This window comes from Anastrepha ludens, chromosome 3 (assembly GCF_028408465.1).
Source record: "Anastrepha ludens isolate Willacy chromosome 3, idAnaLude1.1, whole genome shotgun sequence".
Lineage (NCBI taxonomy): Eukaryota > Metazoa > Arthropoda > Insecta > Diptera > Tephritidae > Anastrepha > Anastrepha ludens.
In genome coordinates, this window is record NC_071499.1 from 55,354,080 (window position 1) to 55,376,113 (window position 22,034).

At 37.2% G+C, this 22,034-nt stretch overlaps 1 protein-coding gene across 5 annotated transcripts in view; it reads right to left on the reverse strand.

The window, feature by feature from the left end:
• Positions 1 to 22,034, reverse strand: part of LOC128857994 (guanine nucleotide-releasing factor 2) — a 97,514-nt gene that overhangs the window by 24,674 nt on the left and 50,806 nt on the right. For 3 of the 5 annotated variants that reach the window (XM_054093878.1, XM_054093877.1, XM_054093876.1), the window contains 2 exons: positions 816 to 1,125; positions 278 to 731 (listed from right to left, as the gene is read on the reverse strand). In XM_054093878.1, the coding sequence (XP_053949853.1) occupies positions 278 to 731; positions 816 to 1,125 (764 nt within the window). Of the gene's footprint in view, positions 1 to 277; positions 732 to 815; positions 1,126 to 8,498; positions 9,563 to 22,034 lie in introns of those variants that run through there. The other 2 variants (XM_054093879.1, XM_054093875.1) reach the window with 1 other exon arrangement.

Below are 22,034 nucleotides of genomic sequence, written 5' to 3' on the forward strand. Positions count from 1 at the left end.
GCGCGCTATTTTTATCGTTGAATCAGAGACAACAGCGCCGTCAGCGTCACAAGAGTACGCAGCAGCAAAATCTTTTAGCCTCAGGCCGCTGATTCATGACGAGTTTTTTTTTTTATATTTTTTCTTTTTTTAATTTGCGGCGACATTTTTGCGCACTGCACAGCTGAGAGATGAACAACGTGATCACCGATTAAGCTCATAAAACGCGCAAACGGGCAAACACACACACATGCATGTGTAGGTATGTAAATAAACACAAGTTCTTTATCGCACTTACTCGCACCGCATCACCCAGCAAATCAACAATCTCCTTCACATTTTCTTCACTGAGCAATGCCTTAAGTTGTTGATGCTCATCTTGCGCCTGATCTTCCCCGCCTTCGTCATCGCTTCGGCGCGCTGCATAGATAAGCATTACCTCGTCGCAGAGCTTCACCAATTTACCAAGCGACTGATACACTTGTTGTGTTGCCGACAAGAGGACGGTGCTATGTTTGTCCAATGCGTAGGACTGTATAACAGTGTACATGCTGGCGATGGTCTCAAGTATAACGGTTGCATTGCCCGGCAGAACCTCGAGCTTTGACTTGAGTATAACATCGCAGAAGTGCTTTAGAGCATTCGAAATATCCTTGACATGCATTTCCAGCGAACTGGCAGACTTGGCTACCTCTTCGGCGGTCGGTGGGGGTTTCATGGGCTTGCTGCGCGGACTATGTGGGGAATGGGATCTGTAATAAGAAATAATACAATAATAAAAAATAGAAGGGCATTATATAAATTTCATTTAAATTTCACGCAGTTACAACGCTTACCTTCCCAAAGTGTTGTTGGGTGTGCGAATCATGGAGATTTTCTCGATTAGATCGTCCTTAAAAGAGCGCGCTCTACGCGCTAACTTCGTACCCTTCAAACTGTTCTTATGTCCAGATGGTGAGACACCAAATCCGCTGCCAGGGGTTTGATATATCGCACTATTGCCGCTCAGCGGTGTATTGGCGGATTGTTGAGAAGTGGGTGTGGCAGGAGAGGGTGTATTTGGCGATGGTGTACCACCTCCACAAACAAGATTCGATTGTGAAGAAAGTGAGGAATTAGGTGTGGATGGAGAACTGATGGCACTGTCTGGAAAGAGAATAATAAAATATTAAGTAAGTTGATAATTGTAATATAAATATGTATGTATATCGATTGGTTAAGTGGTTAGGGGTAGTCAGAATTTAAAAAAGGCATTTTGTTGCATTTTCTTACAGTATAATATCTTAAAAATATTGTGTGAAAATTTGAAGTGAATCCGACAAATACTTTCCGAGTCATTCAACAACTAAAGGGCGCTCGCTCGGGCGCTCCGGCGCAAACTTTAAATGCGTTTTTCTCAAAACTATATTTTTTGAACGGGTGATCATTGTAACTCAAAAACCGCTTGGTAGATCTCAATAAAATTTATACTGCTTTTGAAAAACATAAAAAATTCATGCCTGAACGAAGGATTTTCTTTTCAAAAGTTTCGATTTTTTTTAACAATTAATTGTCGGGTTTTTTCTCGAAAATCTGAAAAATATTTCTTGAGGCCGCCATATAGTTAATTTTGCAAAAAAAGCTTGGATCAGGCACAAGATTATCTATTAATAACACTAATTTCTCTTGTTCGATTGAAGGTCGAAGACAAATGAATCTCCAAGTACTTGTGATGATCACCGCAAGAGACTTCTGGAGAAACGGGCTCCACACAAACAGCTATAACTTTTACAATTTTTTTGCTTTTGAAATTTTGCTAAAGTCAAGTTGAAATATGATGTATTAATTTTTTTTGTTTCCTTGTTCACTCCACTCGGGAGCATAGGCCCCGAAAAGACTCAGAGTTTTGCGTTGGTTTCGTTAATCTATTCTGCTTTGTATTAATACTATGTTTTTATCTTTTTAAAGTAAAGCAATTAACTAGCAAAAAAAAAAAAATTATTGAAAATCATCGTTTTTTCGGGCCTCTGACTACTCCGAACCCCTTAAGCAATTTTTGTCCGGTAATTATTCATAGAGGTGGTGAACGAGGACAAAACGAAGTACCTCCTGTTGACAGTTATAATTTTGAGGTTGTAAAGGACTTCGTATACTTAGGAATCAGCATTAACACCGATAACAATGTCAGCCTAGAAATCCAACAAAGAATCTCTCTTGCCAACAAGTGCTACTTTCGACTAAGTAGGCAACTGAGCAGTAAATTCCTCTCTCGACGAACAAAACTAACACTCTACAAGGCTCTCATCATGTCCGCCCTAACGTATGGCGCAGAAGCGTGGACGTTGACAACAACCGATGAAGCGACGCTTGGAGTGTTCGAGAGAAAGTTTCTGCGTAAGATTTTTGGACCTGTGCACGTTGGCAACGGCGAATATTGCAGACGATGGAACGATGAGCTTTATGACGACATAGACATAGCGCAGCTAATAAAGATCCAGCGGGTACGTTGGCTGGGTCATGTCGTCCGAATGGATACAAACGCTCTGGCTCTGAAAATATTTGATGCGGTACCAGCTGGTAGTAGGAGAGGAAGAGGAAGACTTCCTCTGCGTTGGAAAGATCAGGTGGAGAAGGACTTGGATTCACTTGGTGTGTCCAATTGGCGCCAGTTAGCACGAGAAAGAAACGACTGGCGCGCTTTGTTAAACTCGGCCAAAATTGCGTAAGCGGTTTTCGCGCCAATTAAGAAGAAGAAGAATTATTCATAGAGATCTATACATTTTAACGAATCATTAATTAAAAAAAATAAAAAATTTTAGTGGACGCCTTTGCGCTAAAGCAGTTAGGTGGCTTTCTTACGACACACCTAGAGGCCTCTTGTGATACCACCGGAACTATCCCATCATTACTCCCCTTCGCCCTCTTTAGACCACCCTGTGGACTTCATAAATCTAATTAGTCTATCTAATTTTTTATATGCAACAGCCGCGACGCTGTCCAGAAAACCGATTCCTAGCAAATTCAACCTTTTTCTTCACAGAGCCACGCACCCGCACCCATAAGGTGTTCAGCTGTCTCTTCTTCTTCTCTACATCATGGTAGCTTCTGTAAAAGCCAGGATATGATACCCAAATTCTACTGGCACGCCTTTCCTTTAAGACAATTTCCAGATAAACGTCCTATTAATATTCTTAAGTCTTTCTTATTAAATTTAAGTAGACTGCTAGTGCGAATGGAATATGGATTCTGGTCATGTTTGGCTACTAATGCTATAGGTGTGCAACTGTATCCAGCGATTAATGGCTATACTTAAGGTGTATCTATCTATTTGCAACTTACATTTGGTCAAGGGCATAGGTATTTCACTTTGTTTTGAGTAATTTGGAGCGTAGTGCGCAGTCTAGCTAACTCATCCTGTGGCCTCATTACTTTGGCCCCGCACCCAGAGTAGAGTTATAGAGAAAACCTGTGCGTGTGTTCTTAATTGTTCATAACGCTCTAACACTGTTTTCGAAGAATGTTTCCATAATTGAAGCGATGTCAGAGCTGCCTGACCATTGAAGTATACGTAGACATTTTTGACTATAGCTTTGCGTCTTTATTTAGCGCCTAAAGGCTGGCTTTAATCGCCAAAACTTCAGCTTGGAATACGTTGCAATGATCAGGTAAGCGGAAAGTTATGCTGACCTTGACTAACTTTCGGAAAATTAACTTAATAGCAGGTGAGTTCACACTGAACTCGTTGCTTTGTTACTCGTTACACGCTATTCGGTATTCCCTCCAACCCGAGTATTTGATTTTTTTTTTTAATATTTTGCTACCGGCTTACTAACTAAAAACAAAGTATCAAGTGGCAAGGTTTGAAATTTGTACGCTACTTCTGAAAACAAAAATCCTAGCGGGGCGTGTATGTTTGAACTCGATTCAATAAGTATTGTTGTGTTACTACTGTCTTATTTTATGGTCAGAACGAAATAAATTGCTTCAATTAACGCTAATTAAGAATGGGACTCCCTATTTAACATATCCTGAAGAAGAATTTGTATCTGTTCCGAAACCTTACAGGATTAAATTAAGACGGTTCGATCAACTATCCAGTAATTTTTTTTACCCATAAACGAAGTGCTGGAGAATAAAAAATGTACAAAAACTGGGGAGCTTCGTGAATAGCTGATTGACTTCTTGTTTGCATCCAAAAATGTTAAGTTGAAAGCACTATTAAAATGGATCATGCGGGCCAGGTTAATTTATTGGCAGAAACTTGACAGCAAAAATATTTATTATACTTATGTGTGTTCATGAGAACGGGTCAATTTGTTCTTCGAAAATATGTATAACCGACTTTGTTTCGGTGACTGAGGTATTCTACGGGAAATTCTGAACAAAAAAGGCAGTCCTCTAGCAGAAGGTTTTGAGAAAAATAAACATAAATATAGATTTTTTTTTTTTCAAAAAATGTAGCAAAATAAAAAAAAAAAAAATTGATTGGGAATTATTAATTAAAAATATTAGGTTCGAAATCCATTTTAGAGCTATGCTTTCAGGGACTTTTTTATTGCCAGAAGAGTATTTATAAAATATTGAAAATATGAATATTTATAATGTTAAATAAAAAATTGAAAATTTGAATATTTATAAAAAAATAGTGCATACTACAACAAAAACGATTTAACTCAACTGTATGCAAGAAGTAGGTCGCTTGAGTGAGTCCAACTCGTCGTTTATAGTAGTTATTTGAAACAAAAATACCACCGGTTCTCGGCTCGTCAACCACTTAGCGAGCTGCAAGATCCAATTGGCAGCACTGAATTATTTCCTTGACAGTTTGCACAGAAAAAGTGGTAAAGAAATTAAATGTAAAAAAAAAATGGAGAATGGACAGTTAAAATTGCTAAGCAAATTTAGATTTATTTGCAATAGAGCCAATGGATTCTCCGCAAAAGACAGAAAAATGCGTGTAATATTCCCATAGACTTAGAAGAGCTGATTTAAGGGGCAAGACCACCCTGAAATAAAAAAAAAATCGATTTTTCATTGTAAAAAACATATTCTTAAAAATATCTTAAGATGTTGCGAATTAAAATATTTTAATAATTAGAGCAGCTATGAGTATAAGATTGCAACGCTGCAACAGAACGCCGAAAGCATAATTATCTCGATTCATCTAGGTTAATTGAACCAATTCCACCGAAAAGTTGTCTGAGAGCAAATTCGCATGTTTATAGACGTTCGCATGTTATACAGCATTCTTTTTGCTTTTGTTTGCTGATCAGTAATGATAACGCTAGTCGTCTGTGACTGCACTAAGTGTGATTAAGTAATAAATCATTTGTGAGAAATTAAGAAAAGTAATTTTTAAAAATCTGCGGCAGTGTGGGCGGACAATTTTCTCAGCTGGCGACTTGAAATCTTGTGTAGACACTACTGGAATAAATATGATACGAATACTAGAGGAAAAAAGTGTTAAAGTTACAGCAAATAAAAATCGTCGCCGAAAGGTTAAACTTTTTTTTAAATATTTTTTTTTAAGTTTTATAAATCTTTTTTTATAAATTTTTTAATTTTTTTTCATCAATTTTTTTAATTTATAGAATAAATATAATGTGATTACTAGTGAAAAAAAGTGTCAGCACAAAGCAAATTTTTTTTAATAATTTTTTTTATACATTTTTTTATAAGTTTTTTATTTTTTAAGAAATAAACATAATACGATTACAAGTGTAAAGATAGTGTCAAGTCAAAGCAAATTCTAATCGTCGTCGAAAGGTTAATCATTTCTTTAATAATATCTTTTTTATAAATTCTTTTTTATAAATTCTTTTTCATAAATTTTATAATTGTTTTTTTTCATAAATTTTATAGTTTTCTTTTTAATTTTTGTTTTATAAATTTTATTAATTTTTTTCATTAATTTTGTTTCATAAATTGTATTATTATTTTTTTTTTTTTAATTTTATGATTTTTTTCATAAATTTTATTAATTTTCTTTTCATAAATTTCACAAAGTTTATACAGCGGCCGCCGTAGCCGAGTGGGTTGGTGCGTGATTACCATTCGGAATTCACAGAGAGGTCGTTGGTTCGAATCTCGATGAAAGCAAAATTAATAAAAACATTTTTCTAATAGCGGTCGCCCCTCGGCAGGCAATGGCAAACCTCCGAGTGTATTTCTGCCATGAAAAAGCTCCTCATAAAAATATCTGCCGTTCGGAGTCGGCTTGAAACTGTAGGTCCCTCCATTTGTGGAACAACATCAAGACGCACACCACAAATAGGAGGAGGAGCTCGGCCAAACACCTAACAGAAGTGTACGCGCCAATTATTTTTTTTTTTATACATCTTTTTTTATAAATTCTTTTTCATAAATTTTATAATTTTTTTTTATAAATTTTAAAGTTTTTTTTAATTTTTTTTTATATATTTTATTATTTTTTTTATAAATTTTATTAATTTTCTTTCATTAATTACACAAAGTTTATACATCTTTTTTCATTACTTTTATACATTTTTTTTTATAAATTTTTCAATTTTTGTTTACAAATTTTAATTGACGCATTTCAATTTAACCGGGGCTTCATGTAGAAACAATTGCAAAAACGTAGTTGAAAATTTTTTATTTTTCAAAAACAAAAAGTGCGAAGCAGGTGATTTACTTAAAACCATCTCTTTTTAGCTACTGGGCATTCAGCTCAATTGAAGTTTGAGGTGTCCTCTTGATTTGGAAAAAGCTAAAAAAAATACACTTTTTGAAATATTGAGTTTGGAAAAAATTTCGATTTTTTTTTTTGCAAAATAAAAAATTTTCAACTACGTTTTTGCAATTGTTTCTTCGCTCGTACAAGTAATTATGATCATTTTGAACCAAGAATCATTAAAATCGGTTAATTTTTGACTAAGTTATGGGCATTTAAACAAAAAATGTTCTTATATAATTAAAAAAAATCGATTTTGAGGCGAAAAACAAAATTGCCGATAAATCTTGAAAAAAAATTTTTCGGGCGAACAAAAAAATACGTGTCTCATTAAATTGACCAGAGAGCCACATATTTGAGTTACATCGAAATCGAAGAACATGTCCCGAATAGCCCGGTTGAATTGAAATGGAAAGCATCAATAATGATTTTTTTGTTTTTAACAAATTAAATTCTTTTCTGCTAAAAAAAAAAAAAAATAGTTCACACATATATAAATTCTTCTTTCATAAATTTAATACATTTTTTTAATTAACTTTATATGTTTTTTTATAAATATTATGTTTTTTTCATACATTTTTTTTTATAAATTGTCTACATTTTTTCATTAATTCTATGAATTTGTTTGTTTAAAATTTTTGATTGACGCATATAAAAGCGTAATTTTTCACGCACGGACACGTCACTGTAGGTAATATACTAAACTTAGCGTATTCATTTGATTTTTTGTGAAAATAGTAAGGGTTTTCCAATAACAAGTGTTATTTAAATATATAAAAGGCTATCTACAGATGATTAACGATTTTTTATGATTAAAAAATAGCATTTTTTTTTGAATATCAAAATAACACCTCTTATTGGAAAACCCTTTATATACTGATTTCTGTACCATTCATGATTTGCTTTGTTGTTTATTTTGGATTTTTTAACTGATTTTATATGTCGCATGTTTTTTTACGACTCGACCCTATATGACGGAACTGAAATTATAAAAATCCTAATAAGGAAAATTGTATAAAAATTTGTTTTGAAATGAAAGGTGGCACAAAAACGATCCATTGAGTGTCTATTTGTATACTACAGCCTTCCAGTTCACAAGTGTGAAATAAAATTTGACGCCACTGGCAAAAAATATAAATATTACGATTAATTTCGCGTCTCTTTGTATCAGCATACGATTATTTTAAAACGTAGAAGATTTCATGTGGTGTCTCACGAAAGGGCACAATAAAGCGTAATGTGAAACAAGTCCTGTTGTATGCTTTCATGAAAGGAAGGAAGCATTAGGTGTCGCTTAAAGTTTGCTTAATTTGTTACTTCCCCATACAAATACATACTTCGGCAAGCATGCCGAGATGGTGCATCAAATACAGCTACCTCTAGCCTTACCGCATTGATAACCTATTGGTGCCCACTTAAAGCCCTCCTCATTATCAAGAGCTGTGGCTCGGTAGGCCTGAGAAGTTCTCTCGCAAACTCTAGCCTTACCTCATTGATGACATATCGGTGCCCAGTTAAAGGCCTCCTCATTATCAAGAGCTGTGGCTCGGTTGGCCTGAGAAGTTCTCTCGCTTAAATCTTTCATTTGCGTATCGCTTTTCTTAACCGCGCTACGTAGTGAAAACAATGAATGACCAAACCGGCAAAACCAGATGAATGTTCCCCCTATACCATATATGTACATGGTTACGTATGAAGACGCGGAAAGCCAAAACAATTTGCAAATTTCACATTCCATTCGATTTGTTGTACAACGCAAATATCATCGAAACCAATTTAGAAGAAAAGCAAACACACAATCACACAAAACCATAAATAAACTGCTGTTAACGCCTTGAATTGAACTTACATTGCACGACATTTTTCACGACCACGCGCGGCCGATAGGGTGTATAAAAAAATTTTGGCGATTTAAGTTTGCGCCTCTGATAGAGTTTCATGCCACGATCCAGCGAATACGAGAATACATGCTGGCGCTCAGCGTAATCACAATCACTGACGAACGACTCATCGAAGTGCGGCATTGCATAACAAATAGGCAGCGGCGAGCAGCGGACAACAATGAAGTAATAAAACCAATGATAGGTGCAACTAATAAGTTTGCGTATATTTAGTACAATCACAGCCACATATGTACAGTAGAGAGGCAGTAGACACGAAACTGCCAAGCACCAAAATTTGGAAAGCTACATACATAGGTATATAGGAGCCATACTACCAAAAACACACAGAGTACCTTCGCCAAACTAAGTTCGTGAATGGTATGTGAAATGAAGTCAGTTAAAATTTAGGTTGAGTAGTTGAAGTATTTGAGAAGTTGGAGAGGCTGGCTGCACTGTTGACGCTAATTATTTGTGTTCCGCTGCCGCAGCACTGCAACGATGGAGCAGCGTTAATATGCTTTCGAGCTGATGTTAAATAACTAAGTTAACACGCGCGCTGGTTGAGTGGCTGGTTGATCTTTTGTTTCAGCTGATGCTGCTGAGCGACGTCGCAGATCGCTGCCGATGAGGTAAATGTAATTAGCAACACGTTATCAATGTGGCTAAAACGAGTGCTGATACTGCTTGCCGATTACTGGTATTCATATTTGTATAGACGTTTGAGTTATACGGATACACTTTTCAACGAACAAAGACTTTAAACCGTTTCACACGTTCTTTTATTTTTTTAAATATTTTTTAAGAAATTTTCAAGTTAACTCTGCTGATATTTGACTATATATTTTCAATTATATTCTTGACATTTTGTCCTTTTGTTAAAGTGATGCGCTGCACTGCACTGCACTACTTTCGTCCATCACGCCAAATAGACAACGAGAGACAAAGTACGTTTGCTCGTAAATGCAATAAATACGCGTCTGTTCCGTGGCCGTGCTGCGCGTGCTTGGCGGTGTTGCCTTCAAGTTAGGAAAGCGCACTGAGCTATGAAAATCAGCGCTGGCGGCTGTGAGCCACCAGATTCAACAATGATCGTGCACCAACAACAACTACGGCGCAAGTCAAGAGACGAAGACGGATATGTGAAACACTATATACATAGGTAAGTACCACCTCGCAGTGAGAGCCCAACAACCACGACAACAAAAGGCCAGCAGCAAGTCAGTTAAGCAGTCAGACAGCAGTGAACCTGCCAGCCAGTCAGCCTTACGTGAGCAGTCAGGCGGTCAATCAGTTAGCGCACCACTTTGCCTTTGTCAACAGCAGAGCAGCCGCCAAGCAATATTGTTGTTACGGCTCAGCGACCAATGGTCGCTGATACGAGGGTGGCTTAATAAGTGCCTGAAAAATAGAACAGATAGCGCGAATATCTCAAATCCAACATCAACAGTTTGCTTGTGAATAATCATCTTTTTGAGAACACGCCACAATTTTCTGAAGCATCTGTTTCGTTGTGTAAGTTATTTCGAATGGACACCTGCAAGCACTTTCGCAAAAACGGCAAAAAGTGTATTCATGTGCGCATTAAACTCAATTTTCGTATTAAAAAAAAATCAGACAACCCAACCCAAACAAAAGCTTTGCAATTCTTATGAAAACTCTCCACCACCGACGGGACCCAACCACCATGGGTTTACGCAATTTCGTTGCGTTCGTATCAGCACCCAACGGTCTGAGGGCGCCACAAAAGAAATGATCCACAAAATCCGCAGTGTGATATTGACCGATCGGCGAGTGAAGACGTGCATGCTCGCAGTTGACAGCAAACGCAAACGTTTGACAACTTCAGAGAAGTGTTTGGCGACTTTCAGTAGCAATTCGAAAGAGTTTTTGCGACGTTTTACAATCGTGGATGAAATGCAAATTTATCATAATACGTTAGAGATAAAGAAACAGTCGAGAGAGTGGATGGGATAAGGTACATTAGACAGGGCTAGTTTACTGGGGCGGCAGCCCTTGGTCGGGAAAAACCCGAGTCATTCCGGTAATGTAGAACCGGCTGCCATGGTAATGGGGAATCGAGAGAGTGGACTTCTCTCGTTCTGAACCCTACCAAGTTCATGGTGTGACTATTTTTGCAATGTGGATTGTGTCTACCATCGATTACCTTAAAAAGGTCCTTTACTGTGCAGAGCTGTTTAATCGGTTTCATGCAGAAACGAGCGGATTACTAGAACAATGCACCAGAGTACAAAGCTGTAGTCGTAATGGCAAAATTGCATCAATTAAGTTCCGAACTGGTACCTGCATGTCTCTCTAGATTTTAGTACGCTGCGGAAAATATAAAAAAAAGCTTAATGTTAAGAGATTTGGGTCAAATGAAGAGGTAATCGAAGAAACCAACGCCTATTTTGAAGGCCTCGAAAACTATCATTATTTGAAAGACTTTATAGGAACGTTGGGTGAAGTATGAAAAATATTTTCTTTTTATTAAATATTGCTCCTTATTTCATTTTTCACGTACTTATTACCCCACCCTAGTATCATCGACAAGAGCACCGCCAGCAGCAACAGCAGCAGCAGCACCTTCACGTCAATAGAGACAAATATCAACAGGCAATGCGCCCATATAAACAAAGGCAACAGCAATATCATCCATTACAACAATAAAAACAATGTAAGAAACAAAAATAATATTGCGCGTGGTTAACATTGAGTACATCACCATCTGCTGCTAACATTGGTTACTCGACTCGTCGGCAATGTGCGATTTATGCGTGTATGTGTGCATGTATATATAATAAGTATTGTACGAGTATGACTGCTCTCGGTCAACGGAGCGTAGCAGTCAGCGAAGTTAAACAGCGGACAAAACTTGAATGAAATTTCAATATGAAATACAAAAACAACAGCAACAACTGCAAAAAACAACATGCTGTCGAACCACGAAATGGACATAAAAATCTAAATAGGAAAATAGTTATAACAAAATAAAAACAAAAAATATGGGTGTAGGAAAAAAGTGAAATTCACTTTTTAGCCATTCGTTGGTGTAAAAACAGCAACAGCAACAATAAGCATCAACGTGTTCCGCATAGAGGCATCCACCATAAAGGAACACGCCAACCTGCTCAAGTTATTGCGCCAAAAGTGGTTAGTCGCTGGCATAAACAGGAAGGACAATGACTTTCTAGCAAAAAAAAAAGAAGAGGGGTAACATTTTTTTACTGTTAATAGAAGAATTAAAAAAATGTATTAATCACTAGTGCGGGTTTTGATTAAGTGGTAAACTTTACCACATTTTTGCGCCCAAAAATCTGCACTAATTTCGGTGGCTAATGGAAGCATACCATAATACGAAAATGTTTTTACTCGATATACTAAAGATATGTGAGTATGTCGTTTTACTCCTGGTACGGAATTGAACATACGCATTTATGCTGTTTAAATCAGCTGGTTTTACTCTCTCTTTTGCATATAGGAAACAAAGTTTACCCGAACGCAGGCAGGCAGTGATAAAATCAGGCTATGTCCTCACCCACCTTCCAAAGAACGTCTATTTAAAAAATAAAAAATCTCGGGACGATATCGAAGGAATAAAGATAAGTATTGAATATATTCGAAAAAATGGCCGTGGTACCAATCACTTCCAATGAAGTAACTAATGAAACAATATTTGTATATGGGGTGATCTCGAAGAAATAACGACAATTTTATAAATGGACATCGTATTGCTGTAACGTTGTAATTTAACCCTGGATTACTAAACATTCGTCTAAAAGAGATCTCATATTTATCTCGATCTCTCAAAGATACCTCATTTTAAACAGAGTATGGTGAAAATAATTCAAAAGGTTTAGCCAACATCAGACCGTTAACCGGCTTTCAGCGATTTTGAAGGAATCAGCTGATTCGCTGACGCAACTGGGGTTATGACAGCGGTTTGTTTACCACAGAGGTCGATGTTACAATGTTACCGGCTCAACAACGAATGATTGGACATGCATAAGAATATGTGTGAAATGAACGGGCACACGATGTACAGAATGCAGAGGTTTGGCTAACATCAGACTATTAACCGGCTCTCAGCGATTTTGAAGTACTCAACTGATTTGATGATGCATGGGGGGTTATAACAGCGGTTTTTACGAAATAACTGAGATTGTGTTGGTGATATACAAAAAAAAAAATCAACACATCCTTCGCTTATGTTACTTCGTTGCCATTTGAACAACGACTGATTGGACGAGTGTGTGAATACGCGTGAAATGCGCACGCAGAATTCTTTGCCGAGTACCTGGTGACGTGATGAAGTTACTCTTACACTTTTGCTTTGGATAGCCAAACCTAGTAATCTATCATCCTTGCGATTACGTGACAACCGACGTTACTTTCATTGCATTGGGTGGCCAAACCTGGTTTACCATCCTTGCTATGACTCGGCACTGGAATGCCATCTGATTCAAGAACACTACTTTAATATTTAAGATGGTTTTACTGATGAACACCTACAAGGTGAAGTCCAAAATAAACAAGACTGGCCTCGTAAAAATGTGTTTGCTCTTTTTAATGAGTTAGTGCGTTGAAAGTTACATCCCTAGCTGAGTTCCAGTGAAAACTTAGTGACATTCGGTTCAATGGAAGCGAAGTTATTGCGTCTAAAGTGTCAGAATGTTTGTGTAATCGGTACAAAAATGAGTTTCGAACACAGAGCTAATATCAAATATTGTTTTAAAATCGGTAAAACGATTACCGAAACATTTGAATTGATGAAAAAAGATTATGGCGATGATTGTCTATCTCGTGTCAGAGATCATGAGTGGTTTACATGTTTCAGAGATGGTTGTGAGGACATAAATGTCAAGACATACCGGTCGCCCAAAATAAGTAATCACTGAAAACTCCATCGAAATTGTTCGTAAATTTATCAAAAATGAATCGAAATCATCGTTGAAATTCATGGATTCGGAGTTCAATATCTCCAAAACATCGATTTATCGGATTTTAACTGATTATTTGGGCTTACAAAAGGTCTGTGAACGTTTCATTCCGCACAAGTTAACTGAGGACCAAAAGAACTCATTAAAGAAGCGAAGAAATACGACATTGTAACTGGTAATTAGACGTGGTGTTTAGAAACATGAACTTGAAACTAAGTGTCAAAGTGCCGAATGGAAGGTCCCAGACGAGCCACCACCGAAAAAATCGCGTTTGGAGAAGTCAAAAATCAAGTAGATGCTCATTTGTTTTTACGATTCCAAGGGAATTGCCCACAAGGAGTTCGTGCCAACGGGCCAAACCGTCAATGCAATTTTCTATCTTGGCGTTTTGAAGCGTTTGTTGCATCGCATTCGTTGAACTCGTCCTGAATACCGCGAAGGAGGAAGGTGGCGCTTATTGCATGACTTCTAGCTATTCGGAAAATTGCATTTGGTAATGAAAGGAAAACGTTTTGCGACCGTAGAGGCCATCCAAAAGGCTTGTACCGACATCCTGAAGGACATTCCGGTCAATGACCTGAAACACTTTTGCGTAGAACAGTGTATCGAGGCCAGAGGGCACTATTTTGAATAAATAAACTCGAAGTTATCAGAACAGAGCTCCTGTTGTTTCTATCTTAGCTCAGTCTTGTTTATTTGGACTTCACTTTGTATTAGGATTTCTGGGTGCATATTCGAGTATAGATTTTTCTGTGAAAATATTGCAGCGTACTTTATAATCTAGCCCATGGTTTGTGACATAAAGTCCTTAAAACGGAAAGAAAGTTGCTCTCTTAGATGAAAAATTCTGTTGTAGAAATAGTTCTCGCTTAAACAGTGATGGAGCTAATTAACTGGTGGCTGGTAAAAATTTAATTAGCCTTCTGGAGGAAGTCAAAAGTTTATCGTATCTGAGGGCATTTTGTAAATGTCACTTAAATGGTATATTAATTTCGTCGCAAGGAATGATCTCTGAAAGCTTTTGTTTTTTCTAAACAAAATCTCAGCACTTGATTAGCTTCTAAACCCACGACTCTAAAGCGACCATTCAGAGTCTTTTTTTATGCACCACTTTTTTGGAAACCTTAACTTTCTCCTCAGTCTACACTTTCGAAAGCAACTTTAATGAAGATACACATAACATCACATACTAATTGTGCATGCACTTGGAGTACATCAACAGTGAATCTTGAAATGAGGAAAACGTGATTTTTGCCAAGCGCGAAAATAGAGCAAAGCATCGGTAAAGCAAAATGAATCTAGAAAGGTATGAAAACGTGGATGTGTTTGAATGTAGTAAAGCAAAAAACACAAAAAAGAGTACGTACGTCATGTACAGCTAGGAATTTGTGGGCCAACAGAGAGGCGTTGTGAACGACGGAATGTCAACCTCATTGCATTTAAACTTTAACAACTAAAAGACACAAACAAAAAAAATATATATATAATCGACCAAATATCTAAACGCCATTCATTTGGAGGGGAGTTAAGAGTTGTGGCTGTAGTACCGAAAATAACAGAACTTAAGTTTTGTTGTGTGCTGTCGAGTGCGAGCAAATTGGACATGAGAAGCCTACTGATGACATAAACACACCTCGGCGACAGTAAATATGCGAGTAAGCGAAAAAGTTATAAATACTTGTGTAGAATACATATATGTATGTATGTATGTACGTATACAGCGAGATGTAGAGAATTGCAAAGATGACTGGCAGCTAGACTGACATGCTGACAGATAAGCGAAATGACAGGCATTACACTCACGCTTAAAAGTCGACAAACAATAGTTGTAATCAGCCCTTCCTAATTAATTGGCAAACAAGAATGTAAAGAAATAAATTTAATTTAAACAAATATACTGAATATTAATAACTGAAATAATTATCTTTTTGCAAACATTCAAACATTTACGAAACCTTGCTGTCCGTTAGCTGTCGGCGCGTCGCATTCCGCTATCGTTTTGTAGATATTCATGAAATACAGTATGCATGAGCTCACATTCCTCAAATATTTAACAAAAAAAAAACAATTAAAAAAAAAAAAAACTCGAGGCAATAAACATGAAATATGTGTACATACATACATAAAATGCATTTTCATGTACACTAGTAGGGTGGTTCATAATTTCTTCGACTATAAATTTTAATCTTCAAATAACAAAAAAAAATGTTGCAAAATCCTTAAGGGGATTATCAGTACATTATCAGTCGGCTTAAAAAATCGATTTTTTTTACTGCAATCGACAGATATATTATAGCGGAACTCAAAGTGATTTCGAAGTTACAGCCCTGTGTACCGTGAGTATGCTATCTACCTTCTGCAAACTTTGAAACACGTTTTCTCAAAACCATGTTTTTGAAAATGGCGTGCAAGATTAAAAAAAAAACGACGAGATTATCGTTTCATATCGATAATCTATGTAAAGATAATTAAAATGCGCAACTAATTAACTAACAAAATACAAAAAACAATTCATTTTTTAATGTTATTTAACACCTTTTTTGAAAAAAAAAAATCGAAAAAAGAACTTTTTTTCAATAATTAATTGTGTGTTCATTAGGCCGGGTCGATTTGTAGGGAGGCAAAAAAATCGCCCATTGCTCTGTGAAAATCATATTCTAGGGATCAAAATAAGAAACTTTGCCGAAGGAACCATACCTCTAAAACGAATTCTGATGTCCCCCAATTTGGGTCGAACTTTTTAGTTTTTTTTCTCATGTAAAGGCCAAAAATGGTGATATTTTGAAATGATTGTATGGGGAACCCCCTAGGGGAGTTCCAGGGGGTGTGCCACTGGCATGGGTGGATCGGCCGTCCAAAGTTAGTGGGGGTCGGTCATACATTTGGACTCGATTGGATCACTCTAAATGGGTCAAAGTGGGATTTTTCGTTCGACCCAAATTGGGGCTCATCAGAATTCGTTTTAGAGGTATGGTTCCTTCGGCAAAGTTTCTTATTTTGATCCCTAGAATACGATTTTCACAGAGCAATGAGCGATTTTTAAATCGACCCGCCCTAGTGTTCATTTTTTCATATTTTTATACAAGAGTAGTATATTATATGCGGGAAAGCCTTCTGAATAAGACAATATTTTTCTTTTGTGTTTCAGGTGAAAACTACGACCGCAATCTTACACGCTGTTTTACTAGCGCGCAACGAGAAGCTGTGCGAGATCTCTCATATGTCCGCCATTTTGTTTTCATATTTATGTTAAAAAATTGAGAAGAAACTCCTTTTTTTGAAGTCGCTGATAAGAGGCCCCCCTTAAAAGCAAATAACTCCACAATTTCCTACTTTTCCAATTTAACTTAATTACTGGAGTCCGACAAGGTGTGTCTTTTGCCCTCTGTTATTTATCGTTGTAGTGGACAGAATTTTCCAAATATTCGACTCTGTAAGTCATGGAATTAGGTGCCTGGAGAGTGAACACCAGTCTCAAAGATTTGGAGTATGCAGATGACGCTGTTTTACTCTTGCATTCGCATCAACATATCCAGATGAAATTAAGTGCGCAAACGCAGGACTCAAAATTAACATTAACCCTCCGTTGGGCACCAGGTCTTGGCCGATTGGCTTTTTCGACTTTGGACGTGAATTTAACATATTTCTATTATAGCTAACGACTTGGGCTTCCAGGTAGTTTCCTAAAATTTAATTTGGTATCGACTTATGGATATTACCTTTTAAAAACGATCCTCGAACAGTTAGTTCACTCCTCTCGGGAGCATAGGGCCTCGACAAGACTTGCCTTGCGTTGGTTTCGTTAATTTATTTGATTTCTTACAGGGTAGGTGATTAGCCTGTTGCTATGTCTTGCTGGCGCCACTGATGCAATGTGTAACTGTGTGTTTTTTGTTTGTTTTTGCTTGTTTTAGAAGCCACAATGCAAATAATGCGCTGACTATGGTACGGGAGTAAGGATGGAAAAGATAAGTTTTTGGGTTTGAGCAATGAGTTTTTTTGTTTTTTTTTTTTTGCAAAATAGTTAAATTTGGAAAAGTGCGAAGACCGTGCTTTACGTGGGAGAAAGAGTTAAACACTCGGATGTGTATCAAACTAACAACGCGGCGGTGTTGACAATTGGACAAGAAACCCCTGCTGACGTGGACAGTTTTTACTATTTGGGAAGTATCATCTCCACAGACGGCGGGGCAAATAGTGACATTTACAACCGAGTAAATAAAGCACGTAATGCATTTGCTAGGCTTCGAAATATATGGCGCTCCAATAACATCAGAGCTTGCACAAAGCTTAAAACTTTTAACGCGTGCGTAAAGTCCGTGCTGTTGTAGGGATCCGCAACTTGGCTTGTGACATCGACCACAAAATCAAAGCTGTAAGCGTTTATAAACAGGAGTCTGCGCAATATACCTAGTTCTGCCGTAAGTTCTGTTACAAGTTAAGTCCATCTTCACTGACGTCTCCAAGATGGATTCAGGAGTTGGAGCAGGGGTTTTCTCTAAATCAGACAATTTATCTATCTCCTTTAAACTGCCGAATACTGCTGGTATTTTTCAGGCAAAAGTCTTTGAGATCAGGCAGGCATGCAAAATGCTTAAGAAAAGTGGGAGCCAGGGAGATATTAACATTTTCTCCGATAGTCAAGCCGCGATCAAGGCTCTGACGACGCCATGGTGCAGAACGAAACTAGTAAACTCCTGTAAGGTGGAGGTAACATTTCTCTGTTCTGGATTCCAGGACATAGGAACATACAAAGAGGGAAATGAAATTGGTGATGAGCTTGTCAGGATTCCACGCCATTCAATTTCTAAACTTGTAGCTGCGTTTACCGGTCACTGAACGACTGGCACACACGCAGAAAAACTAGGGTTACCATTTAACCCCCATTGCAAAAGCTGTGAGCACCTTTCAGAGAAGGAGACTGTTGAGTTCTCTATAAATTACGGGTTTGGCAGCTAGACGATTAAGTTCACTGGGTGCTTCTTTCTTCAACAGCCTGTGGCAGTATGCCAACCTAAATCCCATCAATCTCCTCCATTATATCAACAGTTCTGGCTGGCTGTAGATATCTTCCTGTTGGACATCTCGGCGCTTTAGTGCTATTTGGGGAGTGTCAGAGTGGTACTTCAATCATTTCACCTACCTACCTACCAAAGTCCGTTATAGATATGAAAGCATAATACTTTTTTTTAATGAAGTTAGTTTTATTTAATCATGTAAATACTAGAAAAACAAACTTTTAATTTTCATTCGAAATTATCACCATTTGCTTTTACACAAGCCTTCAAACCATTAGGTCATTCAGCTATTGCAGCACGCACGGTTTCCATGGATATTTACGTCACTGCTCGAACCAAAGATTGTTTGAGACTCTACAAGTTTCTGTGATATCTTCGACAGGCCATCTTCTCCAATTCTGACCACAAACTCTAGTCCATTAGATTCAGATTTGATCTAGCGGACGGCCAATCTTCTGCGGCTATGAACCCAGGAATATTGTTTTAGCCACTGCTGAGTAGGCCTTATGGGCTGGAGCGGAATCTTGCTGGAAAATCCCACGCTCTCCATTGAAGAGAGTACTGCTCAACTGCTTCACCACCCCTTCTAAAACATACTTCTTTGCCAGGGGCTTAACCTCTTTTTCGCAGAAATGAAGAGATGTAACGTCTTTACGAGACACTTCCCACCAAACTATAACCATAATTTTTTGCAAATGGCGTTGTAGTTATGTCAATCATATTTGACAGTGGTCAACTAGATCACTGCAGTATACAAACAGACAAGCAATGGAGCGCGTAAAGGTCAAAACAAAGATTTCCAACGCTAAAAATAAATTTTTTTTGTACTTAGTAAAAAAATTATGCAAAAAAAAAAATTAAAAGAAAAAAATTTAATTTCAATAATTTAAGAAATGGCGCTGAAGTTGAAAACTTGGACCTGGACGGTGTTGTCCATTTTGGCTCTTCTATTTATCTGATTTGAATAAAAAAAAAGTTTGATAAAATGGTTCGATTTTGAATTTGACACTCTAAAAATCGGGTTTTTTCAGTATTTAATCAAAAAAATACGAAATAATTGAAATCATAGCTATTGATGTGGTGAGCATACTACATCAGACGTTCGGTTGAATAGTTTTTTTTTTTTGACCAAACCAGGCCGAAAAACGTAGTTTTTAGATAAATGAATTTAAAGTTTTGATCATTTAAATGCGACCATTGATGCCGCCGCGTGACGAATCTGACTCTACCTGCTAACACAGCTGTAGAATCGAAAATACTGAAAATATCCTTTCAAAAATTTTACAGTATATTCTTCAAAAGACCTAAAATATCGATTTTTGACCACCGGGATTTACTGTTTTATCTGGTTGATTTCTAGGTGGTGTAAGAAAATAAAGTTCTCTAACAAATGTGGACCACCCCAATGCGCACAATTAATAACACTCTTTACATAATCTAAGTAATATTTCTAAGACGCACGAGCTAAAATTATAATTTTTCGCTACAAAAACGGGCTACCCTAATATTATTAATATATACAATTATTTATATGTATGCACGTACTAACTACATCAGCTGGATCTCCGCTCTGTTAAAATTAACATTGGCTGCACTGAATGGAATAGACACAAACCAGGCTGGCATAGACCCAACCAAACATGCATGTACGGGTGGCTGTGCGACGGCGCCAGCGACAAATTCAAACGGCTTAACAAAAATAATGTAAAACCATACGAAATGTGTATAAAAATAATAAAAAGTGCAAACTCTATGAGCACCCAGCAGCATACCGGAATTTGGCGATACCCGCACCAACAGCAAAAGTTTGTATATATATGTGTGTGTGTATTAACTCGCTTCTGTAGTCGAACTCAGCGGCCGGACGATGGGCATGAAAAGCAAAAACAAAAAGCTCCCCCAAAAAAAAAGCAAGAAAAAAAAAAGAAATCAATTAAGACCCAAAAATAAAAAATTAAATAAATCCGCTGTGGGTGCGGGCGGTGACCGACGTTGGCAAAATTATTTTAGTGTTTCATTTTTTTTTTGGTTTTTTTTTTTTATTTTATTTGCGTTTAATGCTATGGAATGTCGGCGAGTAATATTCAATATTTTTAAACCGTTTCAAATTAGGTTAAAGAACATCTGCTGCTTAAGAAAGCTGGAGAATTACTTTACAGTTTTATAGTCTATGGATAGTCTATCGCGACTGCGATACTTAACTATTTTCCAAATACATAAATATAAGAACATAGTAAACTTAGATATTTGTAAAAGGCCTAAACAAGGCAATTAGTTGCCTTCAAGATAAGATAAGAAGAGAAGGTGGTGGTGCGTTGTCTTTTTCATTACAAGCAAAATCATTATTTCTATAATATTTTTCATTGGGATTAGAGCTCGATACTTTTTTACCAATTTAGCTGTCATATTTAAATAAAACTCGTGACGTCGTTTGGGAAGGAAGTATTTTTGTTTTGTGAAATTTAAGTAGTCAACTTCGCTGTTGTGTCAATAGTGGTAATATGAGACAAAAAAGCTAATGCGAGGTATTTTACTTCCTTGTTTTTGTTTTTTTTTGTTTTGCTTGTCTCAGATTAAAAACCCGTAGCCTTGAAACGCCGAAATTCATATTTGTCACTTAAATTTTGTACGTGTTTTAACCATTTAACGACCACGGGACACATGCCCCGTCTATTCCACCTACAAAACCAACACATTTTGATGCACCGTTTTGGCTTGTCCAACTTTGATCATAGTTTGAATTCATCACATTGATGGACAAATTTCATAAAGTCCATATATTTTTACTATTTGTATTTGGACTAGCTTGAGAGTTTGGCTCAACGTGAAAATCATTTACGAGCTTTTAATAGTAACGCTTCTTTTAGCCGGTAGATGTCATTGTAAGGCGTTCGTGACGAAAAATGAACGATACTTGAGGGTTCATAATAAATTCTACAATTTTCACAAAATTTTTTCCAGTTTGCGGCCATGGGCCAATCGCAAAAGCAACAAATTATAGAACAGATTAACCTTTAGTCTAGGAAAATACAAATGCGATATTCAGCAGTCATTAACGAAACAGTACGTATAATAATTCTTCTTAATTGGCGCTATAACCGCTTACGCGATTTTGGCCGAGTTTAACAAAGCGCGCTAGTCGTTTCTTTCTCGTGCTAACCGGCGCCAATTGGACACACCAAGAGAAGCCAAGTCCTTCTTCACCTGATCTTTCCAACGGCCTCTTCCTCTACTACCACCAGCTGGTACCGCATCGAATACTTTCAGAGCCGGAGCGTTTGTATCAAACGTAGCCGCTGGATCTTTGTTCGCTTCGCAATGTCTATGTCGTCGTAAAGCTCATACAGCTCATCGTTCCATCGTCCAAAAATCTTACGCAGGATCTTTCTCTCGAACACTCCAAGCGTCGCTTCATCGGATGTTGTCATCGTCCAAGCTTCTGCGCCATACGTTAGGACGGGCATGATGAGAGTCTTGTAGTGTTAGTTTTGATCGTCGAGAGAGGACTTTACTGCTCAGTTGCCTACTTAGTCCAAAGTAGCACTTG